Source organism: Bubalus bubalis, chromosome 18 (assembly GCF_019923935.1).
Source record: "Bubalus bubalis isolate 160015118507 breed Murrah chromosome 18, NDDB_SH_1, whole genome shotgun sequence".
NCBI classification, from domain to species: domain Eukaryota; kingdom Metazoa; phylum Chordata; class Mammalia; order Artiodactyla; family Bovidae; genus Bubalus; species Bubalus bubalis.
This window is the reverse complement of record NC_059174.1, coordinates 43,170,862-43,189,219: the sequence shown is the minus strand read 5'-3', so window position 1 is coordinate 43,189,219 and position 18,358 is coordinate 43,170,862. Positions and strand designations below refer to the sequence as shown.

Below are 18,358 nucleotides of genomic sequence, written 5' to 3'. Positions count from 1 at the left end.
ATACCTCTTTAAGGATATAGAAGGAACTAGAAACATTTGTTGTCTCTGTAGAGGGAAAGGGGGTAGTTGGGGAGGCAGGGGTGCTACAGAGATTGTTAATTGAAAAAAAAAATCAAAACACTTTTTATATCTATTGAATTTGATCTTGGGGATATTCTATGGACAACAAAAATAAAATAATTCCTATGACCTTCTCTAATTTTACTTAAAAATCAGAATAACTATCACAAATAAGTTAAACAAAGCACTGGTACACCTCGTACTTTCTCTTCAAGCAGACTTTCCCATGGAGATCCCAATGTACCCCTGCAGGGGGTGCTGACGAAGGCAGTCAGCCATTCAACAGATCCAATTGTGGACTTGACTCTGAGGTCCTCTGACCGTTGCAGAAACCTCCATCTCAATTTGATCCCAGGCTTTTCCATCTGTCTGGGGACAGCCTTGCTCCTTCATGCAGTTCAGGCATTGGCCACCTGCAGATTATGTGTCCCTCCAGTCTTGCATTGAACTTGACCATGTCTTGCCATGAGCACTCCATTCTTTCTTCACCCCAAAGACATATCCTTGTTTCCTTCTCTATTTCCCCCACCTGAACCCCACCCCACCCCCAACACCTCTTATATATGTAGGGTTGACCAGAAAGTTCATTCAGCTTTTTCTGTAGCTTCTTACGGAAAAATCCAAACAAACTTTCTGGCCAACCCAATGTATTAACTTTTCTGCATCTCCCCTGCATTCCTCCTTACTTTTCTCTGTATAGTAAATTCTGTATATATATTCCTCTGTATATATATTCCTCTGTTACTTTTCTTGTTCCTTTATACTTTTTCTCAGGGAATCCCATGTGCTTGTTTTCTAATTTTCTGTTTCAGTTCTCTGATCTGATTTTTAAAATCTCCGTGGAGGATTTTGGCTTTGAAAATCCTTTTTCATCCCCAAGAATTGTCCCGGTTCTGTTCACAGATTATTTCCTTTACAGCCAACAGCCTTCTTTTCTAGCAACGCACTCTCTCAGCTATCACTTAGAATACACAGTAGTGTTGTTGGGTTTTTATTCCTGTATTTTACTGTTGCTTCTAGTGCTGTTTCATGGGTGACAGGGCTCTTTCAATCTTCCGAGGCCATGCACCTGGGAGTGTCACCATGGGGACATTGGAGGGGCTCAGACAGAGTCCCACAGGGTCTGGGTTGAGTCAGGTCCTCTTTCCCAGGATGATTTCCTGAGCTGCCCCGCCTCTCCTCCAGCTGCCCCACTGCAGGCGCTTGGTCCTCTAGGCCCCCTTCCTGCTCTTGAGCTCTCACCCACTATTGGGAGCAAGCCACAGCCCCTCAAGGGGTGGTTCTTACCTTGGAGAGGGGCTCCTGGTCACCCCATAACGCCTTCTGGGGCATCCAGGGCATCCAAAGAGTATCGGGCGGTGGCGATTCATCGCCTACGGCCAGAGGGTTAAGCGAGGGCAGCAGCCGGCTGCGCCGTGCCTGCAAGAGCGATAGCCGGAAGCGGCCACAGGCCCTGACCACATCTACCCAGGGCAGATTGCTGGGCCGGCGATGCGTAACGTTGTGGATGTGGAGCAAGGAGAGCGGCAAGTTACTTTTCTGGGGCGTCTCCTTCCCATCCTCGCTGGATTTTTTTGAGTAGCCAGGAGTACCCGGGGACTGGGAGGCCATCTCGGAGCCCGGCCTGGCCACGAACGGTGGCGCCACGCGCCCCCGCCCCCACCTTGGGACCCACGCGCCCTCCCCGAGCCCGGCGATCTCACTGCCTCCTCTCACCCCGCAGCATGGGTTACTCCCAGGAAAATGGGCTTCGAGTTTCTCGGCGCAAGAGGAATGAGGCCAAATGTGTGAAACTGTTTGTAGGGGCTCCTGGCCAACCCACTTCACGTTCCACAACAGAGACATGACCCATAAGGTATAGAATGTACCCCGGATTAAGACGCAGCTGGTATGGGTGGGTGCACACAATATATAAGGGCATGAAGGAAGTATCTGTCATAATGCTAGTGGAAAACCAAAGAACAAAATGTCACCACTCGTCCTGGAGCAGACTCAGTGCTAGTGTGAAATTAGAACAAAGAGCAAGGGCTGTCATCTCTGGAGTGTAGAAGTACCTTTCTTCTTTCATTTTTCACAATTGTTCTCATTGTTCTATGATGTTACTTTGATAATGGGAAAAAAAAAAAAACACAACTCTTCACTCTTTTTCCTTTTTTAAAAAATATTTACTTTGCTCGTTTTGGCTGCATTAGGTCTTAGTTGCCCCATAGTATGTGGGGTCTTAGTTCCCCGACCAGGGATCAAACCCACATCCCCTGCACTGGAAGGCAGATTCTCAACCACTGGCCCAGGAGGGAAGTACCTCCTTCTCTGTTCTCTTTTAAGTTTTTTGTTTGTTTGTTTGTTTTTAACATGGACCATTATTTTAAAGTCTTTATTGAATTTGTTACAATACTGCTTTTTGTTTTTAATGTTTTCTGGTCATGAGGTATGTGGGATTTTTGGCTCCCTGCCCAGGAATCGAACCCACAACCCCTTGCATTGGAAGGCTAAGTCTTAACCACTGGATGGCCAGGGAAGTCCCCTGCTGCTGCTGCTGCTAAGTCACTTCTTAGCAGTCATGTCCAACTCTGTGCGACCCCGTGGACTGCGGCCCACCGGGCTCCTCCGTCCACGGGATTCTCCAGGCAAGAGTACTGGAATGGGCTGCCATCGCCTTCTCCGGGGAAGTCCCCTGCACTCTCCTTTTCCCAAAGTCTCATCAGGGCAGATGAGACGGTCTCAGAGTAGGGACCCAGGGCTACAGTGAAACACCTAGAGCCCGTGTGATCCCGGATGTGGGCACACACTCTTCCACTCTTGGTCCCAGTGCCTTCCTCAGATACTTCGGTGGCTTCTTCCTGAAGAGGCTGAGGCCACCTGCCTGGATCCTTGGGCTGTGCCGCCCACTGGGCTCCTGGCTTCCAGCACCAACCACAGGAGGGAAGGAACCACATCCCCCAGGAAAACAACAAAAATGGGAAAGCGATCACCCTGCTCCCATACAATTCCTTAAGTAAGTCAGACTCTCTTTATCTGAACCTAGCTTTCTTTACCACAAAACCAGAGAAAAGCCTTCACTTTTCATTTCTTTTTTAAAAGTTTCAGGGAATGAAAAATCAAGAAGATAATAGAAAAATGCCATTTTAATTAAACTGTACAGTCTGAATTTCTTTCTCTGACACTAACAGAAGTTAAAAATAGAAATCAATTTCAGCAGACTTCCAAGGCAGGCTTTGAAATGTCAAGGTTTAAAAAAAAAATTATTTCACAGCATGAATTTACATATAAATACAATCTGTACAATGTATTAACTGAGTGATCAATGAACTTCCATCCTGGAGGAGGTCTGGTATTGGGACAGGCAGGGGCAGAATTCAATTACTGCCTCCTTAGTGGAAGACGCTTCAGCCTGGAAGAGGAAATAAAAGAGAGTTAGATACAAACAGAAAAATTAGATGATTCAGTGGGGGAGGAATATGAAAATGCCAGGCCTTTCCCTGAATCAAAGGGGCACAAAATACAGAGTGACCCACACCATGAAAGAAAGCAGCATTGAATCTGCACTCCTAAGATTCTGTTCCCCCAAAACACACCGAGAGACTCACTCCACATCTTATGTTAAGACCCATTTATAAAAGCAAGTTCTAATCCTGGTTTCACTTACCTATCTCATGTATGACCCTTGGGAAGGAACTAAAAAAACAAAAAAACATGCTTGCTCTGGGGCCAAAAGCTCCTGAGCTGCCAGTCTTAAACTCAGCTTCGAGCACAGAAGAATGTTCATGGCAGCTCTAACTCACCACACAGAGCTGGGTCACCCTGACTCTAGATCCTTGCTCTACAGCCCCAAACTGGAATACCAAAGGCCCCCAACAACAGCATAGAAGAATACTCTGTGGTGTATCCTATTAAGGAATACTCCATGGCAATGAGGACGAACCAGTTGTTACCAGGACAGTACGGAGGAATCCCACAGGCCAGATGCAAGAGCTCCTAGTACACAGGTCCCTTAAATAAATCTCAAAAACAAGCAAGAGTAATCAGTGATGACAGAAGCCAGGGGGGCTAGGGGTGGGGATCATAAGTGAGCAGGGGCTTCTGGAGTGCTGGTTTAGTCCTTGATCTAGGTAAATTCAGGTAGTGAGAATGCATGGAACGATGAGCTTATGATGTGAGTGTGCTAAAGAGGGTACTCCACTGTATGATTCCAGGTCTGTGAAATTCTAGAATGGGCAAAGCTAACTTGGACAAGACGCAGATCAGTGCCTCCTGGGGAAGGATGGAGTTGGGGGAGGCGGGGTGGCAGACTGCAATGCCATCTAGAACTAGGCCGTACCGTCACTGAAGAAAAGCATCAGGGGCCCTTGACAAGAGTGAGACCTCAGCCAGATGCTGGGGATGCAAGTAAGACCCATATGGTTGTGACCCTCAAAATGCTTCTTGCAGGAGGGACTTCCCTGGTGGTCCAGCAGTTAAGAACCGGCCTTGTGAGGCAGGGGATGTGGGTTCAATCCCTGGGTCCAGGAACTAAGATCCCACATGCTGCAGAGCAACGAAGCCCTTGTGCCACAACCAGAGAGTCCATGTGCTGCAACAAAAGATCCCGCATGCTGCAGCTAAGACCCAACGCAGCCAAACAAACAAAAAAGTAAATGGAAAAAAAAACCACCCCTTGCAGGAGACAGATGCAGACAAGTAATACACAGAGTGGAATGAGGCACGAAAGATGGACAGGCCCCCTGTCTCTCTGTGAAGAGTCTAGGAGGCTTAGGGTTGAGGGGCTATGGAAACTATACCTTTAACAACCACGAGAGCAATATTTAAATACACTTCACACCTCTGCCCCTGCCTTCCCCCCATCCCAGGCCCTGCCTCAGTGATAAGTGCTCTCAGGAGCGTAAGAACCCCTCCAGTCCTCTTCTCTGCAAAGACGTACATACAGGTGTACACAGAGAAATCCAAAGGAGTGAGGATGATAGTACCAACTGTATACACTATTCTGTAGCTTTGGGCCTCTTATTGTTAAGTTTCAGATGCCAGTCAGCAAGCAGCCCATGTTTTCTGGCTGCTCTGCTCGGCACACTCCACCACACCTTCTGGATGGGCATCTAGGGGCTTCCAAGTGTGCAAGTGCCTCTCTGTAGGAATTACTCATTACGTGGCCCCAAATAGTCAAGGGTGATGATATCAGGTGTTGGTAACTGCCTCTCTGGGCCTTGCTTTCCCTGCCTATGAACTAAGGGGACACGAGTCACGGGGTGTGTGGGGATTAAAGGAGCCCACACCCATGTGGGTGCCTCACAGTGCCTTACTGGCACGTGCCTTGAGAAAAGGGAGACCAGAAACAGCACAGCTGCTTCAGGGGGCTCTGGATTAAATTGAAATGCTCATATCTTTGTGTTTTTGAACCATGAGAATGTCCTGTCTACTGGGAAGATATAAATGAAAAAGAACATGGGGCTGGCACTTGTCTTTCCAGATAGCAAATAAGTATAAGGCCATAGGAATTAAAACAGAGTGGACGGGCTTCCTTGGTGGTCCAGTGGTTAAGATCTGCCTTGCAGGGGACACCAGTTCGACCCCTGGTCCAGGAAGATCCCACATGCCTTGGAGCAACTAAGCCCGTACACCACAACCACTGAGCCTGTGCTCTAGAGGCTGGGAACCACGACTACTGAGCCCATGCTCCCTAGAACCCATGCTCCACAACATGAGAAGCCTGTTTTGTCTCTCTTCATCCTGGGCCCACAGCTGGACTTCCCCTACCCAGTCCTGTGATAGACAGCAGGGTCTGCCCTGGGCTATGGGCTGGAAGGGAAGAGAAGCCAGGACTTGCAGGCAGGGCCATAACAACCTCCAGAACCATCTTCCAATCCATTCCCCTCCTCTGAGGGTCACATGCTACAGTGGAACAAACTGGGATCCTGAGTAACTTTCTCAATCCCATTGATGCTTCAATGGCTGAGCCACTGGGATTAAGGGGTTCTTTTAAATCACAGCTCGTTTACTTACTCTCACTAATATTTACAAATGGCCATCTATCTGGAGAAAGTTAAGTTGGATGCCTATACTACTCTGTTCACAAAAAAAGGAAAATAAAACAACTCAAATAAACTAAAAGAAAACAAAACTGAAAAAGCATGAGGACAGTCTACATACATATACAAAATCTTACATTAGGGAAGGCCTTTAAAAGACAAAATGTAAACCACACCACCACCACCACCAAAAAAAACTAGTAAAATTGAGTGTACCAAAAATTAAAGTTTCTATTCAACAAAAGTCGTGTAACAGGTAACACTCTAGAACACAAAGGATGACTATCCAGAATTATTTTTTAGTTTCTAAAAATCTTTTTATAAATATTTAAATATTAAAAAAAGGGGGGGGGGGGGGTTGGGGGATGCTTCTCTGGCAGTCCAGTGGTCTGGCAGTCCAGTCTCTGCTTCCACTGCAAGGGTCACGGGTTTGCTAATCCCAGACCACCTGACCTGACTCCTGAGAAACCCATGTGCAGGTCAGGAAGCAACAGTTAGAACTGGGCATGGAACAACAGACTAGTTCCAAATTGGGAAAAGAGTAAGGAGTACGTCAAGGATGTATATTGTCACCCTGCTTATTTAACTTATATGCAGAGTACATCATGAGAAACGCTGGACTGGATGAAGCACAAGCTGGAATCAAGATGCCAAGAGAAATATCAATAACCTCAGATATGCAGATGACACCACCCTTACGGCAGAAAGTGAAGAGGAACTAAAGAGCCTCTTGATGAAAGTGAAAGAGGAGAGTGAAAAAGTTGGCTTAAAGCTCAACATTCAGAAAACTAAGATCATGGCATCTGGTCCCATCACTTCATGGGAAATAGATGGGGAAACAGTGAGAACAGTGACAGACTTTATATTTTGGGGCTCCAAAATCACTGCAGATGGTGATTGCAGCCATGATATTAAAAGATGCTTGTTCCTTGGAAGAAAAGTTATGACCAACCTAGACAGCATATTAAAAAGCAGAGACATTACTTTGCCAACAAACGTCCATCTAGTCAAGGCTATGGGTTTTCCAGTGGTCATGTATGGATGTGAGAGTTGGACTATAAAGAAAGCTGAGCACCAAAGAATTGATGCTTTTGAACTGTGCTGTTGGAGAAGACTCTTGCGAGTCCCTAGGACTGCAAGGAGATCCAACCAGTCCATCCTAAAGGAAATCAGTTCTGAATATTCACTGGAAGGACTGATGCTGAAGCTGAAACTCCTGATGCAAAGAACTGACTCATCTGAAAAGACCCTGATGCTGGGAAAGACTGAAGGCGGGAGGAGAAGGGGACGACAGAGGATGAGATGGTTGGATGGCATCACCGACTCAATGGACATGAGTTTGAGTAAACTCCAGGAGTTGGTGATGGATGGCGAGGCCTGGTGTGTGGCAGTCCATGGGGTCACAAAGAGTCGGACATGACTGAGCAACTGAACTAAGCTGAACTGAACAGGGAACTAAGATACTACCTGCATGCCTCACAGTGTGGGCCAAAAAATTTGTTTTTAATTTTTTTAATAATAATTCCTAATAATCAGTAAAACAGTACCTAAAAATCAGAAAAACAGTCTAACAGAGGACAGAACATTGTGAAATGTTCAGGAGCACGTTATTCACAAAGGAGCCCACAGGAAACGCTGAGACACAAAGCAAAGGATACTCAGCCTCGTTACTGATCCAGGAAATGCAGTGAAGATGACATGCCATTCTTCACCCATCAGGCTGCCAAACATCTCCATGCTGCTTGTAGCTGATGTAACAACAAGGTACTTTCACAGTTCAAATGGATAGAGCCACTTTTGACAACAGTTTGGTGGCATTTATTCCTTGCTTCTAAGGGCTTCCCTGGTGTTTCAGAGGGTAAAGCGTCTGCCTGCAATGTGGGAGACCCGGGTTCAATCCCTGGGTTGGGAAGATCCTCTGGAGAAGGAAATGGCAACCCATTCCAGTACTCTTGCCTGGAAAATTCCATGGACTAGATTTATGTTAAAAATGTGAAACAAAATGTGTGTGTACCTCTGTGTGTGTGTGTGTGTGTGTGTGTGTGTGTGTGTAGTTGTGTAAAAAAGTCTTCAAAGTTACAAAGCAACTGACAACAGAGGGGACTGTGGAGAGGAGAGAGATTTGGGGAACTGGTCACAGTTTTACCTGTAAGATTTGAATGTTCACAGCAATAATATATTTACGTATTACTTATGCAATTAAAAGTTAACTTTATAAAAAGCTGAGTCAATACACAAATCTATCATTCCTGACATTTGCCTCTAAGCAAACATGGCAAGGTTTCAATCCGCCTCTGCGCTGCCTACCGTCTCAGCAACTCCTGGGGTGACAGGTCTGTGGGCCCTTCTTCACTCTGGCTGTCGCTGCTGTCTGTACTCTCAGAACTACTGCTTTTCTCTGATTTTTTATTCTTTTGCTTGCCTTTGTGCTTGTGTTTTCGGTGTTTCTTTTTCTGAAAAAAAGTAAATAAATAACTTTAAGGAGAACAAATAGGTGTTTCCATCCCTTATTCAGCACAATTACAGGCTAATGAGGCATTTGGTTGCTGGAGTCATTCAAAAACAAAACCGAAGCGCCTTCCTTGGTGGTCGGTCCAGTGGTTAAGCAAGAAGGAAAAACTGGGCGAAGGTTAGAGGACAGCACACAGGCCGTTGAGAAACAAGGGAGTTTGGTTTTCAAACTTGTCAGCACCAGTTCCTTTCCTTTCACTCCAGGAGAACTTCTCCTATCTTCCATGCTCAAGAATCCTGTTTTCTGGGAGCTAAAAGTGGAGCTGTTTCTAATCAGTTCTCCTACTGCCCAGACCACTGTGGGAGCCCAGCACTAACGTTAACTGAATTAAACGTCTGCACCATAATGCAAAAGAAGATACTGATGTTGAGGTAAGGGCTGTCAATGGTGTTCTTCAAGTGTCCCTCACTTCAAATGACAAGCTACAGACCCAAGTCTCTATTTGTAGTGATGACAAAGTAGTTGAGAAATATTCAAACTAATACCTTCTTTTTATATTGAATAATAATCAATATTAAATGCTCTTATTATTTAATTAAACAATTATTTTATTAAAGTTAGTAATTAACTGTTTTATTACTTAATACTCAACCATTATTCTAAGATATTTATTTATTTTATTTTCAGCTGCATAACTTGTGGGACCTTACATCCCTGACTAGGGATAGAACCCAGGTCCCTGAAGTGAAAGTGCTGAGTCCTAACCACTGGACCACCAGGGAATTCCCAACTCTAAGATATTAAATGTCCTTATTTCCTACTTTTTAATGTTCATGAATTAAAAAAAAAATTAAGTACAATGGAATAAATTAAAATATTCTGTCTGAAAGAAAAACAAAGTGTTTTTGAAAATCAAGGGGTTACACTGAATTGATATTCAGTCAAGTCAGTGAGAGACCTGTGGCCACATCCCTCTTTTACTGGCTTCCTGGAGGCTGGGACATCTGACGCCACACACCCGGGAGTTACTCACCTTCTCTTTCTTCCGTCTATGCTCTTTCTTGGTCTTGTGTTTTTCTTTGTTCTTTTTATGTTTCTCTTTGAGAGGTGCCTCAAGTTTTTGACGTGCATCTGAAACACAGACGTAATAAAGACATGAACTAGAGACACCCATGGGGAAAAAAAGGCTAAATTACTAAATTCAATAATGACGTAGATAGAATGTTTACCATTAAGGCAGAACTCCAGCCCTACCTCACTGGTAAACAAGCAGATTAGCGTGTCACACTGTAGCTCTATATTTAGAAACTGCCAGAAACCTCAACCTAAGACCTGTTTGATCCAACTGGTGTTTGGCCACAGCCTTATCTGCCAGATGAAGATAAAGTCAGACTAGAATGCCTACAAGCTTTCTGTAATTTAACATCTTTGGGTAAACTCAAAGACGGATCAGAATCTGCATCTGGCTCTGTCACCAGCTCTGTGATCTTTGACATGTTGTTAAACCTCCCCAAGTCTGTTTTCCCATCTGAAAAAAGGGGAAAACAAAAATCCCTATCCCCTTAGGGACATAGAGAGGATCAGAAGGGACCATAAACATGAACCCCAAAGCCATAACTGCCAGCTCCTCTGAAAGCCTCCTCCCTTTCCAAAAGCACATTTCATATGAGCTCGTCTTATAACTGGAAACACTAAAAAATTAGCATCAAAAGAACATAGTGTACATGATCATTAAAAATGACTAAACAAGTTGCATGAACTCAAATTCTCCATCTCCAAATTCCGACCGAATCGTTTTCATGAACTTCCAGTCATCAAACCAGCAGAAAACTATCCAGAGTAGAAACACTGTAAAACATTAAATCAACTTTTATCTACTAAAAAAAAAGGTATTTCACAAATACAGTTTATTTTTCAAACCAGGTTAACAGATATCTGCAACTTTCTAGTATTATGTTTTGGTCAGATATTTCCAAATTTGACCTCCCCAAACTTTTTTTTTTAATGCTAGTTTTTGGAAAATAACTCATAGACCAAATTAGGTTATTAACTATTACAAGGATATCAAGGGCTGTTCTGGGAAACAGCCATAAGTAACTTAGCTTTCAGGTACTGACACACGTATTTTTAAACTAAGGATCTGAACAACTATAGAGATGAGAAATACATTCACCACAATTTTTCAAGACCTCACACTTTTTACTCCTCTCTGCTTTCTATCATTTCTTTGAAGGCTGGGTTAATTAACCAAACCAATATGTATAAGTGGGCACTACAGGAAACCATAAAGTAGGTAAGAGAATTTTATGTCATTTATACATCTGGGCCCTATTATCAGATGTGTGTTAACCCAGCTTTCAAAGAGATGATAAACCAGTATAAACATTTTAATGTGAGAAGTCAATTTAAGCTGGCAATAAACAGAAGTTGTCAACAGACACTGGGGGAGGAGGATAAGCTGTATTTACTGCTGAAAGGATTAGTTTTATTTATTTATTTTTTTGCTACATTAGCCAAAGGATTAAAAAAAAAGTCTCAGAATATCCTTCTCTCTACAATTCCTGTTCCATCTTTGTGTCCTAGATTTTTAATTTTTTTTTTAAATTTCTATGCTGCTGCTGCTAAGTTGCTTCAGTCGTGTCCAACTCTGTGCAACCCCATAGACGGCAGCCCACCAGGCTCCCCCGTCCCTGGGATTCTCCAGGCAAGAACACTGGAGTGGGTTGCCATTTCCTTCTCCAATGCGAGAAAGTGATACTAAGGACCCTTCTGTTAAAAAGAAGATTGACGGTGTCTGAGACCGAAGAGCAGCTACTATCATTTAGGTACAAGGTGGAGGCACTGATTTTCCAGGTGTGGCTGAGAACAGATAAGCGAGGAAGAAATGTATATATTTGGTCGGCCCAGTGCTGGATTATGTTGGTGGGTGGAACGACGTGATTAGAGTTGTCCTATCCTAGGGGGAGATTCTGGTGTCCATGCAAACGGATGCCGCAAAGCACTCTCAACTCACTGGGGCAGAAGACTGGGGGCAGCCGTGGGCCGAACGCCTCTCTTTCATCTATCTGCATCTTCTGAATCGGGAAGAATGGTGCAGGCTCCTGGGGTGCTGGCTCGCTAGCTGAAAAACATCAGGGTATTAATTACATACACATGCCAAACATCAATGTACTTGAGTCTAAAACTATTTTCCCCAGATAACATGTGCTTTTCTTCAGTACCCCACTTAACCAGCTCACGCCAAATGCTGAGGATACAGAGAGAACGTGCAGGCCCAACCTCTGACCTCATGGACATTTGAGCTGGGATGTTGGTTACCCAAGGACCCCTGCAACCAGGTGCCCCAGTGGCTGTACCACCGAGGTGGTGAGGGTGCTTGTCGTGCACACTCACATCACCGGAGACCTAAAAGGCTGAAATACATCCTTGAGGGAGGGCCATCTCAGGAGAATAAAGACTTAGAAACAAACAGGATGTCAGACTGATCAAGCTCAGAAGGCTTCACATCACTCAAATTGTCAAAGAGCAGAAAAACTGAATATGAACAAATTATCATGTTCACATTAATAATCTCATTTTTAAAGAAGAGATGATTTGGTTTTCAGAGATAAGAGAGAAAGATGGGGCAAGTCTAGAAAAATATGTATCGAAGTGTTGGTGGTTATCTCTGGGAAAGAGGGATTCCAAGAGACTTAAGCTTTCTACATTTCTAAATTTTTAAACTTTTCAAGTAACATATAATTGTGTAATTAAAAAAATAAGTTGCCTTTTTTTCACAGAAGAAATTAATAAATAGGCTGACATTTGTGGTCACCTACAAACAAACAGTATCTTATATCTCTACATAACTTTTTTGGGTAAAAGCCCTTAAAAATTATACCTAAGTCCACCACAGACTGCCAAGGGCAAGAAGAACACTCTAAGACTGAGATGGGAAATTCTGTCCACCCACCCAAGCATCTGAAAAGTCTCCCACCCTTGCAGATGGCCCCCAATCCTATGCCAGAACCTCTGGCTGGGGTAAACAGAACAGGTAGAATAGGCTACTAACCAAGCGTCAAACTTATTATAATGAAAACAGACACCACCTACCAAGTGCTACTTATGTGCCAGGCAATGCCCATCTGACGGGTGAGCCAGAGCACACAATCTGCCCTACAGAGAAGAAAGCAGAAGAACCCCTGTACATGTTATGACCAAATGTTTCCCACTAATCCTGGCATCTTGTCATCAACCACATGGAAAAAGGAAGTTTTTTTTAATGAAAATTTTACTATTTTTTAATTCTTCTCAACTAGCACACATAGGAAAATCAATATTATCAAACATAGCCATTCTAACGATACACCATAGATTTATGCCAGAGAGGAGGGAAAAAAAAGAACTCTGCTCCATCTCAATTAAAAATGCAAAAGATTATGAATGAGTGAGTGAGTGAAAGTCACTCAGTCATGTCTTACTCTGTGACCCCATGGACTAATGTAGCCCACCAGGCTCGCCTCTGTCCATGGGATTCTTCAGGCAAGAACACTGGAGTGGGTTGCCATTCTATAAATCATATAAATATTTTTGGCTCTGTCTACTAAGGAAAGCAAAAATAAAAAAATAAGACCTAATTACACTAAAAAGCTTTTGCATGGCAAAGAAAACCATCAACACAGTGAAAAGACAACTGAATGGAACAAATGTTTGCAAATGACATGACTGATAAGGGTTAATATCCAAAATATTTAAACAGCTCATACAACTCAACATCAAAAACATTTTATAAGTAAACAACCCAATTAAAAAATGGGCACAAGACCTGAAGAGACATTTTTCAAAGAAGACATACAGATGGCCAACAGGCATATGAAAAGATGTTCAACATCACTAATCAGCAGAGGAATGCAAATCAAAACATGATGAAAAAAAAAAAAAAAAAACACAAGATATCACCTTACACTTGTCAGAATGCCTACCATCAAAAAGACCACAAATAACAAATGTTGGTGAGGATGCAGAGGAAAGAATTCCTGTACATTGCTGGTAGGAGTGTAAACTGGTGCAGCCGCTGTGAAAAGTAATACAGAGATTCCTCAAAAAACTAAATGGAAATATCATATGATCCAACAATCCCACTCCTGAGTATATTTCCAGGAAAAAAAAAAAAACAAAAAACAAACTCTATTTTGAAAAGATACATCTACCCGAATGTTAACAGCAACATTATTTATAATAGCCAAGATATGAAAGCTACCTAAGTGTCCATCAACAGAGGAATGGATAAAGAAGATATGGTACACACACACACAAAAACGTACACAGGAATATTATTCAGCCATAAAAAAGGAAAATTTGCCATTTGCAACACCATGGATGGACCTGGAAGGTATTATGCATAGTGAAATAATTCAGACAGAGAAAGACAAACACAGTACATTATCACTTACATGGGAATATAAAAAATAAAATGAATGAATGAATGTAACGAAACAGAAACAGACTCACAGGCACAGAAAACAGTCTAGTGTTTACCAGTGGGGAGCGATAAGGAGAGAGGGGCAAGAGAAGGGTAGGGGATTCAGTGATACAAACTACTACATATAAAATAAGTAAGCTACAGAGTATTCCCTGGCGACCCAGTGGTTAGAACTCCGCACTTTTACTGCTGAGAGTGCGGGTTTGGTCCTTGGTCAGGGAACTAAGATCCAGTGAGCTGCAAGGTACAACAACAGCAGGAAAGCTACAAGGATATATTGTACAGCACAGGGAACAGCCAAAGTTTTAGAACACCTTTAAATGGAGTATAATCTATAAAACTTTTGAATCACTATGTCATATACCCGAAACATAATATTGTAAATTAACTATACTTAAATAAAACTTGTTTTAATTTAAAAAACACGAAACTTAAAAACATCATCAGTTGCTAATTATCCTGGTTAACAACTGATACCAAATGAAGCACAGCTTTCCTATAGACACCATTGTTTTCTTTTTCAGATTCCAAAGTCTGAAATATTTGACATACCTTGTGCCACAGATGATGCTTCAACCAAGTCAGTCTCTTGGGAACTTCTGAAGTCTGCTTCCCTGGTACCCTCCTGATCATCCTCACTGTCACCTTGCTCATCCTCAGAGGACGAAGACTTCTCATCAGAGGAGCTGGCAAAGATGGCCTTGAATAAGTCCATGGATGGGCGGCTACCCTCTCCTTCAGTCTGTGAATCCACATCTTTGTTCACTACCTGTATTGACAGTGAAATAAGAATCAGAGGTGAAGAGGCAAGGATGAAAAGAGCTACACATTCTAGAGCATGGCTCATGCACATGCACAGGTGCTCATGTCTATACTCATGTGTGTGGGGCTCCATATCCACACATTTGCTAACTAAACAATGATCACTCACGTATTATCATTTTGTGGTACTTTTCTGATTCAATACCTGTAGACCACGCTGACTGGTAGAAGCAGCTGAAACCTCTCATGGAAATAGGTCATTAATCAGAACTGCAAAGGACCCAGAAAAAGGCAGCAGGGACTAGCACAGCACCTCTGTCCCGGTTCCAAAAGTCTATCTGAGGCTTCTATGGTGGTCCAGTGGTTAGGAATCCACCTTGCAAGGCAACAGACACCAGTTCGATCCCTGGTCTGGGAAGATCCCACATGCTGAGGAGCAACTAAGTCTGTGAGCCACAACTGCTAAGCCCACGTGCCCTAGAGCCCATGCTGCACAACAAGAGAAGCTACCGCCGTGAGAAGTAGTAGCCCCTGCTGCTGCAACTAGAGAAAGCCGTTGTAGAGCAACGAAGACCCAGCACAGCCAAAAATAAGTAAATAAATAAAATAAAATAAAAAAAAGTCTATCTGAGCCTTTAGAGGTCCAAACATGAAAGGTAGTGAAGACAGTGTACTCATTAAAAGGTGCTGAAAACTGGGGACCTTCTCATTTGGATAGCAAGATCAAACCAGTAAATCCTAAAGGAAATCAATCCTGAATATTCATTGGAAGGACTGATGTTGAGGCTGAAGCTTCAATACTTTGGCCACCTGATTCGAAGAGCCAACTCATTGGAAAAAGACCCTGATGCTGGGAAAGACTGAGGGCTGGAGGAGAAGGGGGTGTAGAGGATGAGATGGTTGGATGGCATCACTGACTCAATGGACAAATTTGAGCAAACTCCAAGAGACAGTGAGGGAGAGGGAAGTCTGGCCTGTTGCAGTCCCTGGGGTTGCAAAGAGTTGGACATGACTGAGTGATTGCACAACCACACAATGGGGACAGTGCGAGGAACACACTGACGAAGTGGTCCTGGAGCTCCCCTCTGCAATTACAGGTCACCCTTCCTAAAAGCAGCCAGGATGGAGGGTCAGGCTAGTGACTTTGTACATACCCCATCCTATAAACAGGGACAAAGGTATGAAGAAGGCATGGTTCCCACATCCCAACAGCTTATCACCAGACAGACATGGGCGATCTAAAGTGCTACGTGTAAACAGCAGGCACAAGAGTGGCTGAGATCAGAATCCACTTCAGTCCTTCCGTGTTACCACTGAAGAATGTAGGTCAGGAACAACAAGAGGCTCTGTCAACGACGCACATGTGCTATACATATACACACACATGCTACATGCCCCGGGTGGGCCTGGACCCTACCTGGTGGAGCTCTCGTTCTCGGCCAGTAGTCCCTCCCATATCCCACACCACCTCCAATTTCTGAAGCAGAGTTATAAACATGTGAAGAAAACCAATACAAGATGGAGTTTGTGACTGTGTAAAATCCTTTCCCATAGAAAAAAATTAAGGATATCATTGCCCACTAAAAATAACCAGGGCACCTTGGAGTAAGGACTGACTCTAGAATTGGGGCTGAGATATAAAAAGATGAGCTTAGAACACCTAACTGTGCCCAGAAAGTGAGGACACGCTCACAGCGTAAGAGGGATGTGCCAACGGCACACAGGAGCCAAACTGAAGGGGCTTCAACTAACCAAACCGGGACAGCTGGAGCATTAAAATAAGTTGGGACTCCCCTGGCAGTCCAGTGGTTAAGACTCCATGCTTCCACTGCAGGAAGCACGGGTTCAATTCCTGGTCAGGGAACTAAGATCCCACACGCCACACAGTGTGGTCAAAAAAATGACAGGACTCGATTATCCCTTTGGGTAAAATAGGAAACCATGGGTCCACAGTGATAAAAATAATTTGATGAGGGACAGGGTGTTTATATATTTCAGAGCTCTTCAATTTGTATCAAAAACAAAGTAAAAATAATAAATAAAGAAATGTACTTAACTACAAAAGGGAAAAGACCAACTTCATAGTGGAGAGGTCCAGCAGATACCACCTTACCTGAGCAAGCAAAGTGAGAGTCAAGAACAGGACAAATCAACACCATGCGCCACTTTGGCAGGGCACACTGAGACCACAGCGGCGCCCCTTCTCAAGTGTTCCTGCCAAAGATGCAGGCGCGGGTCTAATCCTAAGCAAAGGCCAGATGAGCCCAAACTGAGGACTATTCTACAAACCACTGGCCCGTAACCGTCAAAAGTATCGAGATCATGAGAGTCAAGGAAAGACTGAGGAACTGTTCCAAGACTGAAGGAGACTAAAGAGTCGTGGCAGCTCAATGCAGCGGTGATGCTGCGCTGCACTCTTTGGCTGTGAAGGACAGCTAGTAGATCTCAAACGGGTTGGAGGACTGGGCAGTAATAACACATCAATGTTGACTTGCCGATTGTGATGGATGTTCCGTGGTTGTATAAGAGAACGCCCTTTTTGGGACTTCCCCAGTGGTCCGGTGGTTAAGAATCCTTGAAATACAGGGGACAAGGATTTGATCCCTGGTCAGGGAACTAAGATCCCACATGCCGCCTGGCAACAAAGCCTGAGAGCCATAACTAGAGAGACTCCGTGCACTGCAACGAAAGATCCCACACGATGATGAAACACAGATCCTGTGAGCCACAACTAAGGCCCGATGAGGCCAAACAAACACACAAAAAGAGGATGCCCTTCTTTAAAAGAAAACGTGGGTGTGATGGGGCATCCGGCTGGCAATTTATGCTCAAGTGGTTCAGGAAAAAAAATTATCTACACTGTATCTAAACTTTCAAGATTGTTTCAAACTTTTCAAAGTTATAAAAATGTCAGGAGAGAGGCTAACAGTGAAGCACAGGAAATCATAGCCACAATTCCCTATAAAAGTCATGTATTTGGTATTTTTATGACAAACCACAAACACCAAAGTCACATGCATGGACCATTACTGAATGACCGTTGTTTGCAGACAGTCCTGACCTTGAATAGTGTCTGTATTATTAAATGTCCCTTGGGGTAGGAAATGGCAACCCACTCCAGGATTCTTGCCTGGAAAATGCCATGGACAGAGGAGCCTGGTGGGGTATAGTCCATGGGGTCGCAAAGAGTCGAACACGATTGAGCAACTGAGCAAATATGCACATTATTAAATGTATATGAGTATATAAGACATTCTACACTTAGATAGCCACAGAAGATGATTTTTTTGTTTATATTTTTTCCAGAATATAATAGGAGCTGTACTGAAATTAAACAATTAACAACATACACCAAACACACAACAACTACATCTACAAAGCTCCCTAACCACCACCACCCCCACCTTCCACCAAAAGTGTGCACATTCACAATTGTGGTGATTCAGGGAAAGAAATTAAGTAACTCAAAGGGGAAGAGACCCTCCTACGGGTCACAATCGAATAACCAAAAAAGCAAGAACCAAGACATTTCAGCCAAAATTATCTAAATACTATCGCAACATCATTTGAGAAAATCTAGAAGGCTTTCTAACCCAATGACCA

The 18,358-nt window shown here is 43.6% G+C and overlaps 2 protein-coding genes across 2 annotated transcripts in view; both read right to left on the bottom strand.

The window, feature by feature from the left end:
• WDR88 (WD repeat domain 88) overlaps positions 1-2,243 on the bottom strand; it is a 45,665-nt gene extending 43,422 nt beyond the window's left edge. The window contains exon 1 of the mRNA XM_006061400.4: positions 1,348-2,243. Coding sequence (XP_006061462.4) covers positions 1,348-1,905 — 558 coding nt within the window. The 5' untranslated portion in view covers positions 1,906-2,243. The remainder of the gene's footprint in view (positions 1-1,347) is intronic.
• Positions 2,244-3,167: 924 nt separating this feature from the next.
• Positions 3,168-18,358, bottom strand: part of GPATCH1 (G-patch domain containing 1) — a 55,187-nt gene continuing 39,996 nt past the window's right edge. The window contains exons 16-20 of the mRNA XM_006061380.4: positions 14,546-14,762; positions 11,546-11,653; positions 9,566-9,663; positions 8,388-8,533; positions 3,168-3,451 (exon numbers count right to left, since the gene is read on the bottom strand). Coding sequence (XP_006061442.4) covers positions 3,421-3,451; positions 8,388-8,533; positions 9,566-9,663; positions 11,546-11,653; positions 14,546-14,762 — 600 coding nt within the window. The 3' untranslated portion in view covers positions 3,168-3,420. The remainder of the gene's footprint in view (positions 3,452-8,387; positions 8,534-9,565; positions 9,664-11,545; positions 11,654-14,545; positions 14,763-18,358) is intronic.